The sequence below is a fragment of the Gasterosteus aculeatus genome, chromosome 3 (genome assembly GCF_964276395.1).
Source record: "Gasterosteus aculeatus chromosome 3, fGasAcu3.hap1.1, whole genome shotgun sequence".
Lineage (NCBI taxonomy): Eukaryota > Metazoa > Chordata > Actinopteri > Perciformes > Gasterosteidae > Gasterosteus > Gasterosteus aculeatus.
In genome coordinates, this window is record NC_135690.1 from 14,149,958 (window position 1) to 14,171,053 (window position 21,096).

The following is a 21,096-nucleotide window of genomic DNA, read 5'->3' on the forward strand; positions in this document are numbered from 1 at the left end:
GTGCTTCTTTCAAACTGATTGGACAATCCCATGCAGTGGGAGGACATAAGAGTGGATTGTGTCTACGCTGAGAGGGAGAAGACAAAGCTATTGCTTAACTGGAGAAATCAATCACCACTGTGTTGTGAGGATGGGAAACCCCGCTTCTCAGAATAGGACATTTAAATATCTATGTATCATCTTAAATGTAATCTGTGATACATACTACATTGAACTTAAATCATCCAAAAATATCTCTGAATAGTACAATCTGCATCTTATGCGACTCACGTGCTGTTGTTGGAACTAACACAATTACCCAAATGTGATTTCACCCTCGTGCACAGTCACACCTTCGATGTGACTTCTTTTATTATTGTTCCTAAACCCACACTGACAGTTTGGGCTTTTCAACCTGGGATCCGTTGGGTACCCCAAATACAGACCTCTCTTGTCCCGTGCGCTGATTGGCTGGTCCAAATGTCCCTCGAGTCACCGTAGAGGCGTTTGCATGAAGAGGAGACTATAAATCAAGAAGCATTTCGGAAACGCCTTTCCAGGGCGCACTCCGCGGAACGCAGTCGGGACCAGAGCATCACCGAGCCGAGAAGAAGACACCCCAGGCATGACGTCCTTCAAAGCATGCTCGCAGTCCTCCTACGGGAGGATGTTCGGCGGGGAGAGAGTCGCGTCCAGGACGACCTTCCCCGGCCGCCAGTCCTCCTCCGCCCCGGTGCGCTCCTCCAGGGTCTCCTACGGGCTCTCCTCCGCCCCGACCGTCTACGCGTCGAAGACCCAGAGGCTCCGCAGCAGCGCGGCCGTGCGCCGGCTGTCCTCCGAGAACCTGGACTTCTCCCTGTCCGAGGCCGTCAACAGCGAGTTCATGACGAACCGCACCAACGAGAAGGCGCAGATGCAGTCGCTCAACGACCGCTTCGCCAACTACATCGACAAGGTGCGCTTCCTGGAGCAGCAGAACAAGATCCTGCTGGCGGAGCTGGAGCTGCTGCGGGGCAAAGGCACGTCCCGGGTCGGAGACCTGTACGAGGACGAGATGCGGGAGCTCCGGCGTCAGGTGGACCAGCTCACCAACGAGAAGGCCCGGGTGGAGGTCTACCGGGATAACCTGGCAGAAGATATCGACCGGCTGAGAGAGAAGTAAGGAGGGGGGGTCTCAAGGTGTCAAAAGACGCTCAATGCAGGTGTTATGGATTACGCTTATATTATTGTTATTCATGAACTTGTTGCATATACTTCTATATACCCTTGTGTTGATATGCGCCAGGCACTGCGCTTTAATTCTAGTTTATTGAAACACTTCAGTGAGAAATGTTTTCATGCAAGAAAAAAGGGAGGCACACAGCTGTGGGAGGCAGAAAAGTGAAAAGAGCGTGTTGGTTTATTTATTAGAGCATGTAAAAATGAAAATGTATAAAAAAGAAGTACAGCTTCTATGAGTATAGCTTCTTTTGTCTGTCTGTGTAGGCTGCAGGATGAGATGTGCCAGCGAGAGGAGGCCGAGGGCACCATGCAGAATTTCAGACAGGTACAGTATGATTCATGTGATGAAATAAAGCGTTTTTACGGCATGACATCAAGTAATCTCTCGTGTAATGTTTAAATGTGTTTAAAGGAATTTTGCAGAGTGAGTGACAGCAACAGCAGAAGATGCTGATGTATCTTTAGCACTGATACTCCTGCCTTCTTTAAAATGATGACAATTTGTTTTAAAGAGGTGAGATAAAGCTCAATTATCGCTGAGTCTCACTTCTAACCGGTAAGCGGTGTAAATTTCCCCATCGAATCACTGCCCGTGAGCTCCACAGACAGGAATGCACCTCTCTGGTGGCACAACAGCAGATTGTGGTCATGATCCCGAATAGCTGCCGAGCAGAACTGACCCTGGGACAAAAGGCCAAGTTGTGGCTGTCGGGTTAAATCAGGCCTGCAGTGAGAGGAGATCATTTTTAAGTCTGACTGGTCACACAGAACAGAATGAGCCGGACGCGAAACAACCGTGTGGGCCCACCGCGGTTATCGGAGCGAGAAGACAAGCCGCCACGTGACCCGGGCCGTCTGACCGCGGGCCAGCACAGAAACATCACGCGCTACCGGTTTGTCGCTGATTGTTCCCCGTCACTGGGCCACAATGTGGATTAATGAAATGATGATTAACGCAAAAAAAAAAGTTTTCAACCAAACAAAACCAAAATCGTCACGCGCTATTAGCCGAAGACACAAACAAACGTCCACCTAACTGTGCTTCTTCGCGCAGGCGGTACACGTTATCAGTACATCACCCCGTCGTGACCTTGTCTATGAGAATGGCAGGAAGGAAGTCCCCTGTGGTCGGCCCCTGCCATGGTGGCACAGGGACAACAATGCCGGGCCTGCAGCCGGCTCTCTCGCTCGGTCGGGCAGGCAGTCACCCTTCCAGCCCCGGGCCTGTTTGCGGCTGAATAGCACACTTTGTTTGTGGCATTAGAGCGGCAGCTCAACCAGGCTGCCGGCGGCCCGACAAAGCACGCGGTGCCACGTACGAGAGGTAGAAGCGGATAGAAGATAGCAGGGTTTTTTTTTTAAATAGTACACAATATTTGACATTTTGTGTTTTTCTTTTCTGACACGAGAGCACCTGCTTCACTCAGTTATTAAATGGTTTAATGCTGTAATTGCTGTATTTTAAACCTCTCAGGAACAGAGCGACTAGTGCAATGATTACGTTTAGGGACTTTTCGTTTTGCAAACACAGTTAGGTAACAGCGAAGGGGATTAAAGGCCTCTTGAATGAATGCTTTGTTGCTCTGGGTGCCCAACCGTGACTCCTTTTGATGATTTCTTCTTTAAACCTTCATTCCACTAAGTGCGCACCGTTTGACCTAGTAATGGGTCAATGTGTAGACAATTTCAAGTACTTTGTACACTACTGCATTATTTAAAAAACATGACTGCATCATAGTTTATTAAATCATCTTAATTTTAAAAGTGAGCACTCACTGAATGTCAAAGGGGATGAGGAGTAAAAGTACGATAGTAACCATCACAATATACAATAAAACTACCCAAGTTTAAGTACCTCAAAACTGATCTTTAGTGATCACTGCTAAAATGCCTGTGACGTACTCAATGACTGAGCTAAAAGGTGCTGCAGTATATACAGCTCATGGAGATCACGAGAAAACGTCTGCAGGGACACTTGTCATGTGCCGGCACTTGATATCTATTGGACGCATGTGTGTTTGCGACCTTGCCTCGCTAAACAATGGGACCATTTTGTGTACTTGGCTCTTGTGTGAGTGCGCCTGTGCAGCGGGTGCGTGAGAGAGTCCTTTTCTTCCCTGTCAGCAAACGATGCATTATTCCCGTCACCTTCACAAGTCACCCTCTTAAAGTCAGTGTCACTACACAGGACGTGGACAATGCTGCCCTCGCCAGACTGGACCTGGAACGGAAGGTTGAGTCCCTGCAGGACGAAATCAACTTCCTCAAGAAGCTGCACGATGAGGTAAGCCTCCCGTTCTGTGTCTAAAGCCGAACCGGTGTACTGTGGAAACACTCAACATGTACTGTGAGCCAAAGGCACCCTAATGAATACCGGACCAAACCATTTGAGGTATTTGTTAATCTGACCACTGGACAGAGTCCCAAATCAGAGCAATTTAAATAGAGCCAGGAAAGTCACGTGATGAGACAAGTATATAAAAGACATATAAATGAATGGTCCATGCACTCCTACATCCAAGTTCTATTGATTGTACTGCAGGAAATGCTGGAGCTGCAGGTCCAGATCCAGCAGCAGCAGCACGTGCACGTGGACTTGGAGATGGCTAAACCTGACCTGACAGCTGCCCTGAGAGACGTCCGTCTGCAGTATGAGAACCTGGCCTCCAAGAACATCCAAGAGTCTGATGAATGGTACAAATCCAAGGTTAGGACTTGAAAAAATAGAGGTAAAGAGAGAAAGAAAGGGTCAATAAATCCTAAAGAAAAATTTGCCTAAAAAAAGGCTGAAAACCCTTTGTTCTTTATGACATTTGAACATTGCATAGTGTTGAATAATGTTGCCAGTGTCCACCAGTCTTTTGTAACCACATCTTTCCTCATTCATCTGCCAGAGTCACTTTCACTCCGCCTCATCATTTATTGAACGGTGGATTACTCAGTTCTTCCTCTTTTCTGTCCGTTTGCCATTTTGACTGCCAGTTTGCTGACCTCACCGAAGCTGCAGCCAGGCATAATGAGGCGTTGAGATTTGCCAAGCAAGAGGCCAATGACTACAGACGCCAAGTTCAGTCCCTCACTTGTGAGGTGGATGCCCTTAAAGGAACTGTGCGTATGCAGCTTTACACTGTAGTATAAAAGATGACGATGCAAAAACAACAACTCCTACAACAACAAACAAAAAATACTCTGTTTAATTTGCACTTGAAACAAGTTATTTTTATCACCTAAGTGTAATTTTGTTCCAACTTGGCTGCCGTCCCAGAATGAGTCCATGGAGCGTCAGATGAGGGAGATGGAGGAGAACTTTTCCCTGGAGACGGGCGGTTACCAGGACAACATCGGCCGCCTGGAGGAAGACATTCACAACATGAAGGACGAGATGGCTCGTCACCTTCGGGAGTACCAGGACCTCCTCAACGTCAAGATGGCCCTGGACATTGAGATCGCCACCTACAGGAAGCTGCTGGAAGGAGAGGAGAACAGGTGGCTGGATCGAGACGTTCACAAAGTCTAGCTGACAGATATGAACATCCATGACATGCAACAAGGACAACCGTGTTGAATTGTGATCTATACCTTCTTCTTTTTCAGAATCACCACCCCGTTGCCAAACTTCTCATCTCTGAACGTGAGAGGTAGGACTGCAGTCTGCGCCTGGTCACAGCAGGACGGCTTGGTTATTAAATTGCCAGATAATAAAACAACACACTCTTTTTTTGTTGTCTTAGAAACAATGGTTGATCTCAAAAACCACGTTGAAGCTCCAAAAACTAAGAAGGTTGTAATCAGGACCATTGAGACCAGGGACGGTCAGGTGGGATCAATTTCAAGTGATCTTTAATCAGAGAAGAGTTTTTCCTTTTGGTCATTCTAGCTCAAACACACACAGCCATGCTCACCTGCTCTCTGTCCTCTGCTTCCTTGTTCAGGTGATCAACGAGTCAACCCAGAACCACGATGACATGGAGTAACACCATCTTTGTCTTTGCGAAACAGTCAACAAAAGCAAAACGAAGGAACATATTTCCCCAGGGCTACAAGCAAGCCGACAACACAAAAAGCAGACCGCTTAAAAAAAAGTGCCTTTTACATGTGATGAACCAGTCAGCCTGTTAGTTGACACAGACTGTTTTTTTTTTCCTTCCTCCTCTGCTAAAAGTATTATCGTTTGTTACATTCATTTAGACACAGTAATGAAATCATCACCACATAGAAGTCCTTATCGAGGTCTACAAAAATCTTTATTTGTAACCATAGTAGTGTTTTTGGATCCATACAGCATGCACACTGTGAGAAATCCGAATGCTAAAGATGTCACAATTGCCTGTGAGCAGCAATAAACCAGAAAGACTGTAAACACTTCTGTGCATTAGGTGCCATACTAGGTGCGGGAATTTGCTGTTATTGCTGGTGATACGTTTATGGTAATAAAGTAGTAACAGAATGCCTTGTGTGAATCAATAGTGGTAATGGTCATTATTTTACAACAGTAACAGTAACAGTAACAGTAACATCAGTAACATTGTAACAGTATGCAGTCTGAGAATCTTAATATTCTTCTCGATGAGGTAAGAGCGTTACAAGCATCGGCTGTCAAAACTGATTTGGGTACTAAATCATCATGCATAATAGGACGTCAAAGAATTCTATTTAAAGCCGATATAGGACTCGAGAGAACAGAAGAAACGTTGATAACAATACATAAAATAAACATACTTTCTTATTCAGGAGATTAAGCAGTCCTATGGATGATGCTCAACCTCCTAATTCCCCCCACTAACCTACAAAGTATTTGACGGTAGGACTGGACTGTCTCCCTTTTGGAGTTTAAAATGTAACTATAGTTTAGATTTGGTGGAGCCATAAGCATCACAGGTACAGCAGCCTTGACTACAGAATAGACAAGAGTAGAATAACAATGTTAAGTAAATGTATTATTATCATTATGGATTAATCACAGCTGCTAAATGGACGTTGAGGGGGAATCGTTTTGTCGACCGCTATTTCTAGTTTTAAGGAAGTTCTTTGACACTCAACCTAAAAGATCAGCCATTTTATTGTTATAACAACCACAATTCCATGAAAAAAATGTGCAAACTCCATCAAATGATGAAAATGAAACGTTGGAAAACCGTGTTTCTAAACTGAACTTGAGGTACGATTGTTTATTCACAATATGTCAAGTAACTGTCAAGTTTAATAAACGGCCTAATAACTCTGGCAGTTTGGGAGAAAAGAGGCGCTTTGGTCAGAATGAGAACGACTTCCCCGGTTTGAGGACGAAAGGTAGTGGAGTCAACAGGTGTTGTGTGAGACTGCCACCTGTCGGGGATTCATGTGAACTGAGCTACGTTCATTGACGGGTCAACAGGTTACTTTAAAAAAAAAAAAAGAAGTACCAGAAGCCACAGAATCACATTTTAATTTAGCTCCGATTTGTCCCGCACCAAATCTCGCGATAATTTAGCACCAGACACTTTTAAGGAAAATATCATAAACAGGAGAGGAATCTACCGGTGTTTTTTTTTTTGGATTATCAAAAACAATATAAAGTCTCTCCAAATCTGCTCGGTTGGATTTGTGTTCATTTGAATAATCCGGGGGATTTGCCAGTTAATTGACGCCACTTGTTTTCGCCGCTCTTCCCCGAGAGATGAGAGGTGTGTTTAGACAACTTTCTCCACGTGACACGGACCGAAGAGGACAAACCATCCGGTTACACTGCGGCATCCTTTTCCGATCCATTAATCAATTTAAGGTCTCGCCGTCAGTTAAGTTTGATAAGAAAAAAATATAAGATCACGGTTTGTCAATAGGTGTTTTTGCTTCGGCGCCTTGCTCGTTCGCTTGGGGGAAAAGTAAAAACAAAAATGGAGTCAAGTTTCAACGTTAAAATGAAAGACACACTCAAAGTAACCGGTTCAAGCGTTTAATTTCTTTTCTTTTAAAAAAAAAAAACCCTTTTTGCGGCGATGGGCTCCGTTACTTCTGCTCTGACGCGGACGAGGAACGCGCTGGTGAAAGTGGGCTCGGAGCCGGAGACCCAGGACCCGGAGAGGAGCCGCTCCGCTCCGGGGACGGACCGGACCAGGAAGAGGAGCGCGCGGCTGAACGTCTCGTGCCAAACCGGGCGGCCGAGTTCCCGCCCGTCGCTGTCCGACGTGCTGAGCGGACGAGACTCCGACGCCAAGAGAAACACGAAGCGCGAAGGTCAACCGAGCGGTGAGTCCGACACGGGTTATACCCACACGCGTGACGCGATAAAGTCATGTTTATAGTTTGTGGTACTTCGTTATCTCTCCCACACTGTTCGCTATGCGTGTTTTAATACACAAAGCACATCCATTTTTTAAAAGAGTCACCGAATAGTAGTGTGGTTGTTTAAAAGAAACAACAACGTACAGGGTTGTGAAATTGCAACATGTCGATATAACACTTTCAGCATGTGCATTACTTATGTTCTTTTCCTTGAGTACATTTTTGCAGCGTTCAATTATTCAAATAGTTTTCACCTTTTTAACAGCAGGCAGTTTTAACTTGCACAGGTGGAATTGATAATAATAAGGGACCCTCAAAAAGCCAATCTAAATGTGATCCAGTTGTAATTAATCTTATGAATTACACCTGTGCTTTTCCTGCTGTGACAGACAATGGTTACATAAGTCTTACATTCAAAACACTTATTTTATATTAATATTATTAAATAATTGACTATATATTCCTTTTAAATAATTACACTAAAGGGAGCATGGCTTTACTTTCCCGCAAGTAGGCCTCTACTTCAAGTAAATATTTAAAATTGTACTTAAGCATTGTACCGCAGTCACAGTACAGCACTGACACCACAGTTTTTCCCTGTTTGACTTGATCTTGACTTGATTGAAAAGTAGCCCTTTACACTGAAAGATGGCCACTCAATTGGCCTTTTATAGCACATTTAGTGAGAAAGATTACCATCAAGTTCCTACGAAACCAAAATGTGATCACCCCGGCCTCAAATACAGCTGTTGTGTTTCTTTGTACTGCACATCTCTGTAGTTCAGTTGGTGGGTCTATCTGTAGATGAGACAGACTGGTAGCTTCAGAGGATTACTGTTAATATGAAAAAAGGTATTCATTGAATGAATGCAGAGCTCTTTGATGGTCCGCCTCAATGCAACATATCTCCACTACCAAATTATCTCTTTGATGTGTGAGTTGTCCCCCCCCCGGATGGAAATAAACCAAATTACAGTCCCATTAGAACATGTGAAACTGCCATATGAGACGTGTGCTGCTTTTTTATTGGAATTATGTGGTACAAAGGTTTGTTGAATTAACATGACTTGTCTGTTGGAAGTAGTTGCCGGTCGTGATTATGAAATATCTGTGAAGGGAAATTTGTCCGATATGGATTTACTTCTAAATCTGAAGTGATTTGTAATTTTATTTTATTGGAGATGTTTGTTTTTTTTCCCAGCAGTTGACCTTTGAGTCAATCCAGTACAAGGATCTACCCTAAAACACTTTTTTCTCTTAGTGTTAGTCAGTGTTTCCTCCGGTTCATCCTGTTTACCTCTAGCTGTCTCCACCTCTAGTCCCCGAGGAAAAACGATTCTCTCCGGGTGACTCCTAAAATACCACCTTTACTGTGGCGTTTCCATGGCTGTGTGACGTTGTAGACTCTCGCTGAGTTCCCTTCCCGGTCCCCTGATGATGTTGAGGAGTGTCCTCCCAGACTGTCAGCTGACTGTTGACTCATCTGCTTCCTCCCGAGGAACAAAACACCGAGACGAACCCCCCGCTCCGCCTGCCTGGTCGGCCTCTTCGGTGCTAGATGGTCCCGTGGGTGTGCAGATCTCAACCACTGCCTAGCGGAGAAGTTTAGTGACATCAGCTCCAACAACTTCAGACTCTGATACCAAATAAGATGATTTATACGGCCCTTCAGTCAAGATGCACGGGTCATTAAAATGGTTTCAAAGCTGCGACCCGGGATACGTTCTCAGTGTAGCATGAGGATGTCTTACCATGAGTCATACAATCAGGTATCATTAAACCATACTTGAGAGGTTCTTTCATAACAGGGATGCTGAGGAGCAGCAATCACCCTGCTGATGATTGCATTACTGGCGCAGGAACTGGGTGATGTTCAGACAGTTCCCCGTGGCGTACAAAGAGCCAGAGTCACTCAGTCAGACTGAATTATAGTTGAATAGAAATTATATTTGGTTTAGAGACTTTTGTGTCATACATTTTTGAGGGAGAATATCATTCCTTTTGATAAATGAATTTGCACTTCTTCAAATCTGTTTTTTAATAATGATGCTACACTTGATTTGTTGGGATGGTAGAATTTTTTTTTGGAGTTTGGAGTCATCCATCCCATCCATTGTCAAACCGCTTATCCTGCACACAGGGTCGCGGGGGGCTGGAGTCCATCCCAGCCAACTTCGGGCGATAGACAGGGTACATCCTGGATTGGTCGCCAGCCAATCGCAGGGCAACACAGAGACACACAACCATTCACACTCACATTCACACATCTACGGGCAATTTAGAGTCCCCAATCAACCTGATCCCCAGAGCATGTCTTTGGACTGTGGGAGGAAGCCGGAGAACCCGGAGAGAACCCACGCAGACACGGGGAGAACATGCAGACTCCACACAGAAAGGCCACTGGGTGGAATCGAACCCAGGACCTTCTTGCTGTGAGGCAACGGTGCTAACCACCACGCCACCGTGCCGCCCTGAGTTTGGAGTCAGCACAAATCAATGAAAGATAATACGTTCTCAGCAACAAAAACTCTATTGAAAAGTCTGTTGATTGAAGGTTATACTCTTAGTACTGGCTTAACCTTTACTTGTGTAAAATTAATTTACCAATTTAATTCAAGGTTTAAAGCTTGAATCACATTTTTTGTCCTTGAAAACTAGTGTTCTGTGTTCCGTGTGATTGTATGAATCAGTTGGACATTGGCCTTCAAAGTCAAAATGGTTTAATATTTGTTGGAAATAGTTTATTTTTATTTTTTATGTTGACACAAAATATATCATACTGTATATCGTGTCAATGTTGTCGTTCACTCACAACCGTGCTGTGTGGCTCTGTGATACATGAGGGTCGCCCTTCGATCACAGGATTGGCTTCTCCATCTCCAGCTCCACTCAACCCCTAATTGTGTGCGTGAATGGTTAGTTAGAGTCGTGATAGCACCTTGCGCGCTATCCCACTGCCATCGCTGTGTGAATGCGGGTGAACGGTGGCGAGCGTCGGAGCGCACTCCGATTCAGATTCAGACGACCGTTCATGTAGCTTTCTGTTTTGTCAGCTCATCTCCCTCAGGTTTGCAGTCTGGCTGACATTGCCCTTAAAGGAGCCTCTAATGAGTACTTAGCAGGGGAAAAGGAAAGCTCCCCGACGCCCCGCGTGTCTCCATTACATGCACGTGTCACTGGGGTGACAGTGGCGTGGGGACTGACGAAGGGCAGGTCGTTCCACGGTCCACGGGAGACCACTAATGAGGTCGTTTTTGTTTTTTTTCTCATCCCAAGTTGTTGTCTTGGATCTGCATGCGCCACTGGGAAAGATTACGCGATCAACTGATGACGTAATAGAATGACGGAGGAAATGTCCGTTTTGGAAAATGTTAGGAATATAATCTGGTTAAAGTTTGCCTTGATTTTCATTTGTATTATATTTCATTTACCTGAGAGTAAACAAATATTTCTAATACACAGATGTATTGGATAGGACGTTTGATCAATTCAACTGAAAACCCGACAAATTGATTAATCATGACGATGATTAATTGGTTGCTAGACGATATATTTCGAATCCCCCAAATCAGCTCTCACCTCCGCTTTGTCTTCACAACTGATAAATATCTGCTGGTGACGGCCTGTGCTGGTGTTTGATGGCCAGATCAAAGGTTGAGCGACAGTTCACCTTCAATGGACACAAAAGAAAAAGCAATGGGGTGTTTATTTTTGTGTGCCAGCAGTTCACAGACGCACCGTTCGAGAAATTCGAGATACGGCTCTTTTCTATTTTTCCAGTGAGCACAGTCTGCACCAAAGTGGTGGTAAGTGGAGGGCGAAAAACAGACACATAACTTGATGTACTACATCTACTGTACTTCAAAATCCACACTGATGTAATGACTGCTATTTGCATCAACCACACGGTATGCACATTACTGCATGTCTAAAAGCCCCCCCCCCCCCCCCGTTGCCTAGTGACCGTTCTGCAACCCAGTTGACCCTTGAATAAAATGGAACTTGAGAAGGGTTCAACAGATGTGTAGGATTCACCTCTCAAAGCAGCTGTTGCACTACACAAAACATGCTGTGGCATTAAAACCAACATGCTGCATTCAATTATCTGCTGTGTATTCAGCTTGACATTGATATGAATCAAGTGCATTGACATGAATAACATACACGTTAAACTGTACACATCTCTTGCATTTGTTATTTTAATGGACTGACCATCTCACATTTAGATTGAAGTTGATGAGTGTGCATTTTTACACCATCTACATCCCCTGGCATCAGATCAGCCAATAGGGAAATTCAACTGTGATAGTATAAACCAGTAGAGGGCAGTCAACTGTGCCACTTTATAGCACAATGTCTAGAATACAACTACTTTGCACTAAAAGATAAATACATTTGTAGCTTCTGCCCATTAAAACAGACACGCCACTGTAGCATTAAAGAAAGGCCACAAAGTGCATTATAGTTCGTTATCTGGGGGAAAATGAATAAGAAAATAACCCTTTTGGAAATGTAATTTTTTAATGCAGTGTGTGCAAAGTTGACTCTTAAGACCATGTTTGACATCCCAAATCCCAAATTTGTTATTCTTTGGCGAGTTGCGTTTACTTTGTAGCTGGGGTATAATATATTTATATATGTATATATATTTATATAAAATATGCGGAGAGCTAATTGGTTAACGGTTATCTTTCTTTTGACCAAAGCCTAAACAGATTGTTGAACACCTCCAGCATCCTCACATTAGCAGCTTTTGTTACCTAAAGCCTTCATGCTACAGTTAATAAGGTAATACATGGAGCTTCAGAGTAACACACAGCCTTCAGAAGCATCATGAATGCAGAAGCACACCCCTTCAGTTAAGTGTATTATGTAATCCGCTCTCTAACTTCTGCGAACCCAAATGCATCAAACGGAAAGCTTTGATTCCTGCAGCGTTTTGTGGCCGTGATAAATACACTTCAACAGACGCCTACTTTTGTGGAGTAAGGTCTTACACGGTCTTCTGGTACCTTTGTACTTCTTTAATATATTGCACGCGCTATTTTGGACGCGTTATTAAGGGAAGAATTTAATATCGGCGACAAGGCTCAAGTAATATGATAAAATCATGAAACATAATGACACAGCTGGCACCTTTAATAAGGTGTTTTAATTCCATTTTTTTTACTGGAAAGGAAATGGAGGCATATTGTAACCACTTTTTCAAATATATGGTTACCTGGGGAAATCTTCTGACAAAAGGGAATGAAATAAAGAAGTTGCTGTATTTCGACACCCTTGTTGACATAAAAGCTACCCAAGAACAGGCGAGCACATGAGGCTGCACAGTGAGGGTCTTGCAAAATTAGGATGCTCACAAATTGCTAGATACGGTATCAATTGGAGGCTGTGGAGAGCCACGTGACACAAGGAGAGGATAAAGAGCTCTTACTGCAGCTCGCAAACAAAATGAGAGCAATTATCTAACAAGTGCATAATGTGTCCGCTGGAACCACACGGAGGGACTCAAACTGGCTCTGCTATAATTGGATAGATCTCCTGATGGTGATTCTTGACTACATCGCTTATAAACTATGCCTTGTTTTCTATTTGTTTAAAAAATATTGTGTGTCCTTATTTGACTATGTCGTTGTTTGATAGATCTGGGGGCACGTAAGAGCTGGTGAACACTCAGCCGTTGAGATCACACACTCTTTTCCAAGGTTTGATCCCTCTTGGGTGCATGATTGTGGTACAGATTTTTATAAGTAGGTGCCACCGAGATATATCGTATGATTTAATAACTTGCCTGTTATTGTGCTGAGGATACGTTAATAATTCCCTGTCTTCGATGTCACATTGCTGCAATGTTATTACATGCCACGGAAGCGAATCAGATCATAAGGTGGCTGTTATGAGAAAGTGGCTCAAGGTAAGAACCGAAGGAGAAGAACAAACGCAAAAAACATAATGCCGACCAATATTAGCTTAATTTATGAGCAACTGTAAAGAGGAAAAGAGTTTTTTTTTGCTGTTCTGCTGGAGCAATGAGCCGTGTGCGTATTGGTGACTGGCAATCTGCTTGTATAGTCTATTGAGTTTAAAAGGTGTGCGAACAAACCAGAGGCGTTCATAAAGAGCACTCGCTCACACTAATCAGGGGGGAAATGAAACATGGAAGAATCGCTCAGCTAAATGTCAGATGGTGCTAATAAGGGGAGCTTTTTGTCCTTTGTTGATCTTGTGTGTGTGTGTGTGTGTCTCTGTGCATACTGTGGGTGGAATCTTTTCCATCCACCTCTTCCGTTTCTCTCTGTGGTCATGGACTAAGGCATGTGCTGCTCCACATCTCCGCTACAATAGCCTGTGTCATACATACTCTCAGCATCCACTGCTTTCACTAAGTACTCTTGACAGTAGGAGGAGTTACGTTCCTGTAAAGACCTCTAGAGATGTCCCCTCCACCTCAGCTCCACCGCCACCACCACCACCACCACCACCCACCACTCACACCTACTGTACCTCTCGGGGAAGAGAGACGAGGAGAGAAAGCGTGGAGGGAGGAGTGGAGGGAGACCGAGAGAGGAAAAACAAATCCAAGAGCCATAAGCTCCTTGAAATGAGCTTGTTGAGGCGAGAGAAGCGGAGAGAGGGACAGCAAAAAACAAAATCACAACAAAGTCACTTAGCAGCAATGCTCCCGCTCGGTGTCTTTAATGAGAAGCAGTGAATCTTTGACAGTTCTTGTCACGCGGGAGTCCGAGGACTACATTTTTTTTCATTTTTTCTCCGCCAGCAGGGGAGTTACTATAACAAAACTGAAACAAGGCAGCGCAAGTGACGAGAGGAAATAGAATATATTTAAAGGTGCTCGGGTGACCGAGGGGTTGCCGACGCGATGGAAGCCGACTCAAAGAAGCAACGATTTAGGAAGGGTCGGAGTGCCACCTTCAGCATCGACGGCTTCAACATCACCATAGGTGAGCAACCGTACTGGAGGCAGCGCACGGGGAAAAGTGTGCTTGCGTGTGAGCGAGATGCATTGGAACAGCGTGTGACAGCAGCAGAGTACATGCGCGTGAGCGCCAGCCTTCATTAACCACGTCGCCACGTTAGTCCAGTGGCACTGAAGTTGATGCTTGTCGCTGTAACGCAACTAAACCATGGAAACAGGGGCGGGAGGTGGGGGGGGCTGCAGGCTAAAGCTGCAGATTACGTCAGCGGCAAAATTTTGCGGTGTCTTTACACAACAGTGTTGATGAACTTATGTGCCACTCGTGAAAAGTGTCATCTGAGCGAGTGTTGAAACAGTGCTGAAAATAAAGCAATGTGAAGATGTTCTTTGTGCAGAGGAGCTGTAGTTTATTACAAGTCCTTTGTACTGCAACACAAATGTCACAAGAAATTGAAACATGGTCACGGGCTTTGAGGGGTGATTCAACTTCAAGTAGGCAGAAAACTGTTGCTGCACTTTTTATCCACGCCCCAATCGGTGTCGGTTATAGCAGGAGTCCCCCCACAGCTGGAGAGTCAACATCTGCTGCGACAGGACTGGGTTGAGATATCCAACACGCTTTTCAGCCTCAACCCAAATAGCTGTGTCAACTTCAGTATTGAATCATTTTTCCAACACGCGTTACTTCAGGATGCAATAGGGCTGTTCATGTCGTGGAGTCCGGTGGAGCTGCACTGATCATCTAATGCTTCCAGACGTTTCAGCTGCACGGACAAATGAGACACAACAGGAAGTGTTCATATTGTCATCCACACAGTCACTGCACAAAGGGGATGGCACTGGAAATTCATTTGAAAGCTACTGTGACAAACCCTCAATTTGTGCCGGCTGCAGTCGGATCTGGGTCTGTTCACAGCGGGCCGGTCCCCCCGCCGGCGGCCCCGCTGGAGTCTGAAAGCTGGAGGGAGTTTCGGTGCATGTTGATTAGGTGGATAAGGTGCATCCAAGTTCCGTCAGAGAGCTTTGTGTTGAGCTTGGCCCAGTTTGAACTGTGGGCCACAGGCTGGGTGCTGGTGTTATTGTGGAGACACGTGGAATACTAAACATAGACTATTTGTGCATGATATGAATGTACTGATAAGCTTTAGTGTTATGGCATAAAGACACACAAACAGCGAGAGAGACGCCTCCAAAATAATTTCCAGATGTTGTCGTAAAAGCATTAAAGGCAGCCCGTAAATGATTTGATGATCAAACAGAAAATAGACTTTGGATTTTCCGCTCGCATGGATGCATCCTGTTACCTTTAAAATGTGTTGACTCTTATTTCCCTCATGCTGCCCACAAGCATGGCAGTTGTCATGGCAACCTACAAGTGTCACAATCAATTGCTCACCGGGCCAGGGATTCAGCCTGCGCAGCATTTTGCCAATCAGCTCCTCTGGAGCGTGACTCCTGTGCACTGCTAGCTCATTGCCCGGCTGGACTCCTCGTGTCCACCGTTAAACGGATCGGTTTAGTCGCCTGTTAGCTCTGTGGTGTTCTGTTGATGTTGTGAAGCTCACATGGAGGAAGCTGACTTCAGCTGAACTCGTAACTTTTGGAAGGGGTTGCCGGACGGAGGGAACCAGGCACCAGCTTTTGGCTGGCGCAACTGAAACCGGTTGCCGCTGCATACTGCTGAAGTTCAGATTTACACACAGACCTTTTTCACATTAATGGAAACTTGTGTCTGTTTCCATGGTGACGTCACAGTGCTATATTTATGAGTTAAAACATTTGTTCGTTGTTGCTAAATCTGAAATTTCCAATAATCCAACAATCTACATCTACTTCTTTGTAGTTGTAATAAAATTATATTTTATAATTCCTTTTATTGATGATGTTGTTGAGAGGTCAACTCGCCTTAGTGTGTAAAAAGTGTGCGTCTAGTCGGGAAAAAATTCATGGTTTTTGATACTATTGCACGGAGAAAAAGGTATTCCAGTTGTAACAAAATAACTTTAAAAAAGGTAAAAAGCCCCAATCAAACAACATTGCTGGCATTCATCACAGGAGAACGGTGAAGAAGCTTCATGCCACTGGGAGAGAGCAAGGCCATCCAGTGTGTTGAGGAGGCGTGGCTACCCGCCTCCACAGCGCCAGTTAGCGCGACTACATGTTCACTACAGGCGATAGAACATCCTCATGCTAAGCTGAAGGTCAGTCTTACGTGCTCAGCCGCAGGCAATAATGGACGGAATGCCTGAAGAAAAAGTACAGATGCTGGAACACGAATTGGAGGTTGATGGGAGAGAACAGACGATGCCGGTTAAAGCAACAGAATATTATAGTGCTTTGTCACAAAATGTCCTGAGCAGAGAGTGTATAGAATTAAATGAGCTAGTTTTCATTTACTTTGGGCATCCAAATGTTCGTCTTAATCCTGGATTCCGTCCTACAGTGGGCGAGGGGGAGAGTCTGCCTCAGCGCAGCCGGCCAAGTAGTAAACCATCAAGCATTACACACGGTTAATGTTTCCCCGGCTTTTGTGAAGTCAAGCCTTCTACAAGAAGATGATAACTGATTTAACCTGCACGTTATATACTGCGGAGTGACTTCCTTTCACGGGTCACCTTCATTCACTGTCATTGGTACGAAGGGTTTGTGGAGCACAGCCAATTACACCAGGAAACCCTGAGACAAAATGAACGAATCAGACCTGAAACCTCCTTACACCTCTTCTAAAAAAAGGCAACGGGTGTAATCTTTACTGATTTGAATATTGTTCATAAATAATAAATAATGGTTGTCCAACCACTCTCACTCAGCCTAAACACCTAAAAATTATTTGAGCCTTTTTTGTGATTGTTTGACCATATATCTGAATATACCTTTAACATACCTGTAAAAAATAGCTGAAAGGCACTTTAAAGCACATTTATTTCATATTTCATGTGAATGAACAATTTTAGAGGGAAGGAATATGACCGCTCATTTAAAAAAAGATTCAGTCAATCTTTCATTGCGCAAACGGTTTGTGAAAAATATTTATTTATATTATGTTGTCATGGGAAGCCTTCCGTCCTCCTGTTGTGGAGTTGACATCTAGTGGCTTACTGGGGAACTGAAATTTGAGGCTCGGCCTAAAGAAAATCTGAAATGTTATAATTCAGACCATCGGCTGCTGCAGTGGAAAAGTTCTCCTCTTCCTCTTCTGATGAGCAACAGAGCCACGCTGTGCTTTTAACTGAGTTGTTGGTGTCTGTCAACAACACTGCTCGATGAGAATACGTATTCCACGAACCGTGTGCAGTGTCCAGTGGGCGGAGACTCCGGAATCCCAGTCAGCGCGATCATTGTGTGAATTACACGTCTGCACAAGAAGCCCTTGTGTTTAATCCCAATGAGCAAAAACAGCCCGGGTGCAGAGTGAGTCATTACAATTTTAGTGCAGCATTTATGTTTGTGTGATTATGCACAAAACGGTTTGAGAAAATGACCGTTGTTGAAACAAAGAAAATGTATTGAATGCAACAGGAGAAGTGTGTATATGAACATAAGAGAAGATACCGATGGATTTAATCAGTAGAGTTTTTCATAATCATGTATGTTCTTACCAACATTTTACTTGATTATTTTCCAACTGTTTTTCTCTCCAGTGGCAAACGAAGATGGGGAGAGCTCCAGCAGACCACAGGCAAACTTTTCACGTAAGTGTTCTCTCAATTAGTAATCCTCAATTACTAAATTCTTTGATTTCAATTCATCACCTTTTTTCAGATAAAACTCACTTACAAGATTATCCAGAATAAATGTTACTTTTAAAAGCACTGATCAGATATTTTGAGTTATTAAGAAGTATGGAGAATTTATCAATGATAACGCTGCTATAATGACAATGTGAATAGTTTGCTACTTGGGTAGAAGCACTGCTTCTCTTTTGTGCATTAAGATAAACTTGTATTGACAACTTACATCCACCTGGGGGCAGCATGGTGAAGGAATCCTCTACTGCCGAGCTCCTGGTATCCATAGAAAGCAGATTTAACACGTGTGCTGTTTGTTACATTATACAGAAAAACCTGTTAAACAAGTGAAAGTTGGATTCATGGCTCCAAGCACAGCGACTGTGACACGGCTAAGCCCTTTTTTTCCTTTTCTTTTTTTTTTTGCAGGCTCAAAGTCCCAGAGTGCTTTGTGGAACGCCATCACGGCGGGGATGGGCATCAAAGGCAAAGAGGAGAAGCCCCCACTATTTGACCTGCGGAGCCCTGAGGAGATTCTGGCCGACGATCTTCCGGCCGCAGATCAACCGGATGCCACAGAGAAAACGGCCATCAGGTTCGCCGCTGTCGGGCTGCTTTAGCAACCAACGTCTAATAATACATTATTCATTTTTGTTAATCATGCTGGATTAAATCCTGCGTCAGGCTGCAGTGGGACACCGACAGGCATGTCCAGCTCATTGTCTTACGCTGGTGTAATTTGCATACAGGAGAGAAAACAAGGCAGCATAAACAAACAGGCATCGCTCTGCGGCGTGTACATATTTAATGTTCTTGGACACTGATTAATGTGAACTTGACTATCAGGTTGGCGCGGTACGAGGTAGGCCCTCATCTTGTTTTCTATGAATAGAATCTAGAATCTGACATTTTATATTCTGGATAGACACACACACACAGTGCTGATTGTTATGTATGGCTGCTGACCTCAAGGGACGTGGGGAAGATTGATTCCACCTTGATAACAAGGACTTCAAACCACCATTAACATAATTTGTGGTCACTTTTAGAAGATTGAATGTCTTTTAACGCCTGATTCCAATTAACCTTGATGCTCCGGAGGCTGTTACAAATGCCGCAGGTGGCTTGAAGTGAGCATTTGTAGGAGGATAGTAAAAAGTCCACCAGTTACGGCGAAATTATTTGGAGATTTAGTTTGTACAGCAGGCCATTCACAGAGATGTATAATTCATAGGGCATTTGGTATAAAATTATGTTACATTAAGTTATAATAACTATTTCACGATTGTCTCATTTTCTTCTTGTTCTTGTCACCGCGGCAACACATGCCTCTCTGCTGGTGCTTCATGCTATCTCAAATTTCAGCCCCGTGGATCTCTGCCATGGTCTTCCCCAAAACGCAGGCTCTCTTTTTCCAGAGTACACGGTGACAAGGAGGAAGGGATTTTCCACTTGGCTTTTCCTTCATTTTAAAGCTACAGCGTAGATTAGAAAGAAAAACAGAGCCTGCGCAGATCGGCTAAAAGCACTCTCATCTACCTCAGAGGAAACAGTCCATTTGTCCTTAGAGACAGTGACTTATTTCAGTGTCAAAGTCCCATATTCAGACATGGCTTAAGCTTTCCTGAGGGCGGAGAACAAATGCAAAAAAGCACAAGCCAACCGCTGCTAATTTCTGGCTGAGGCTGAACAATTTGCATTTGTCGTCTGGCAAGGAAATGATTAATTTCAGGAGCGCTAACAGTTTATATAGAATTAAAATGTCAAAAACAGCCTCCCAGACAATTTATTGTTTAATAAAGTGGTAAACTATGGATTTTCCAGCAAATGTAGTTTCTAGAAAAGAGCTTATAGTTTGGCCTTTTGGTTTGGGCTGCATCCGTTCCATGTGATTCAAACTCATCTTCATCCTCACGTCGTTTTCTGGGAAATCCCACTCAGGTCAGGACAAGTCTTTGGCTCGGGACAATTGTAGTTAATAAAGAGCAAATCCACGGGGGAGCAAAGGGATCTACAACTGAACGAATGACGGATGGAAAGATTATGGCGCACGGTGATTAGATGGCTGAGGAACTAGCAGTAATCCATAACATGATGTAACCACGGTGTCACCTTTGAGGGCAGAGCCGGCTGCTCTTCTGGTGATGATAATGAGATTTTATTGGAGAACGCAGAGGGATCACATGAAGTGTAGCAGGCAGGATGGGAGTTGGTGATTCAAAGGGACAGCAGTCATTAACTGGGGTTAAATGAAGGTAAAAGTCAACTCAGTCAACATTTTTGAATTTCTTTTCCCTACAAGTATTTTCATGGATCATTTTTGCATTTTTTATGGTTGCAGTGTTCCAGTTTACAAGGCCGCCTGCTTGCCCTTCTACTATTTTCTATTATTTTCAAATCAGCTGCCACAGCAGCTGCTAAAATGTTGCCGTAACGACACAAGCGAGTGAATGTTAAGGCACACGGTGAGGGACAGAAAACAATATGGAGCCATTAGCGTATAAACACACACTGACTCATCTTTGTGGCTGGTGTCATGCTGTGGTTTCTGCTCATTAGGGATTCAATATGCATTTTTAAGTGCTTGCCAGCCACCGTCTGACGTTTTCACACAGAAGATGAAGCCTCTGGTTTCTTTGTCAATTCGGTCAATGCAGTGTCATGATTCAGCAATATGTCAAAGGTTTTACTCCATATAATTTTTGTACTTATAACTTCGCAATTTCTACGTGAGCTTGTGTAGTTGACATTGACTTCAATCTACCTGCCGATGAGCTGCCTGCCATTAACGGCGTGTGATTTACAGTGTCTTCAACACCATTTCCATCAGCCGTCACTTCTCATCCTCTTCAACCCTTTTGATTGACTTTGATTGACCCTTTTTTTTCAACTTGAAATTGCAGTTTAACAGCTGTTAAATAAATAAGCGCAAAAAGCCATTTGGGCAATTTCCATTCGTGTCCGAAGAGC

General features: G+C 44.1%; 2 protein-coding genes and 1 long non-coding RNA gene across 5 annotated transcripts in view; 2 read left to right on the forward strand and 1 right to left on the reverse strand.

Moving 5' to 3' along the window:
- The first annotated feature begins 73 nt into the window (after nt 1-73).
- On the forward strand, nt 74-5,664 carry LOC120816604 (vimentin). The gene is made up of 9 exons (XM_040172337.2): nt 74-1,137; nt 1,465-1,525; nt 3,389-3,484; nt 3,743-3,907; nt 4,183-4,308; nt 4,466-4,686; nt 4,795-4,838; nt 4,932-5,017; nt 5,133-5,664. The coding sequence occupies exons 1-9, from the start codon at nt 605-607 to the stop codon at nt 5,172-5,174; spliced, it is 1,374 nt and encodes a 457-aa protein (XP_040028271.2). The 5' UTR covers nt 74-604; the 3' UTR covers nt 5,175-5,664.
- Nucleotides 5,665-6,853: 1,189 nt separating this feature from the next.
- The window catches only part of pde1cb (phosphodiesterase 1C, calmodulin-dependent b), a 58,662-nt gene continuing 44,419 nt past the window's right edge, over nt 6,854-21,096 (forward strand). For 2 of the 3 annotated variants that reach the window (XM_078099541.1, XM_040171213.2), the window contains exons 1-3: nt 6,854-7,425; nt 18,040-18,090; nt 18,556-18,721. In XM_078099541.1, coding sequence (XP_077955667.1) covers nt 7,176-7,425; nt 18,040-18,090; nt 18,556-18,721 — 467 coding nt within the window. In that variant the 5' untranslated portion in view covers nt 6,854-7,175. Of the gene's footprint in view, nt 7,426-14,195; nt 14,424-18,039; nt 18,091-18,555; nt 18,722-21,096 lie in introns of those variants that run through there. The other variant, XM_078099542.1, reaches the window with a different exon arrangement.
- On the reverse strand, nt 14,788-16,132 carry LOC144405530 (uncharacterized). Its single transcript, XR_013467172.1, has 3 exons — nt 15,795-16,132; nt 15,271-15,356; nt 14,788-15,162 (listed from the first exon to the last, which is right to left on the reverse strand). It is a non-coding gene; the product is annotated as an uncharacterized LOC144405530 (long non-coding RNA).

Excerpts from the sequence above, each read along its gene's own strand:
- LOC120816604 (XM_040172337.2), top strand. The coding sequence starts at position 605 with ATGACGTCCTTCAAAGCATGCTCGCAGTCCTCCTACGGGAGGATGTTC. Across the intron at positions 3,485-3,742 it reads TCAAGAAGCTGCACGATGAG|GAAATGCTGGAGCTGCAGGT; the intron begins GTAAGCCTCCCG and ends ATTGTACTGCAG. Across the intron at positions 4,839-4,931 it reads CTCATCTCTGAACGTGAGAG|AAACAATGGTTGATCTCAAA; the intron begins GTAGGACTGCAG and ends TTGTTGTCTTAG.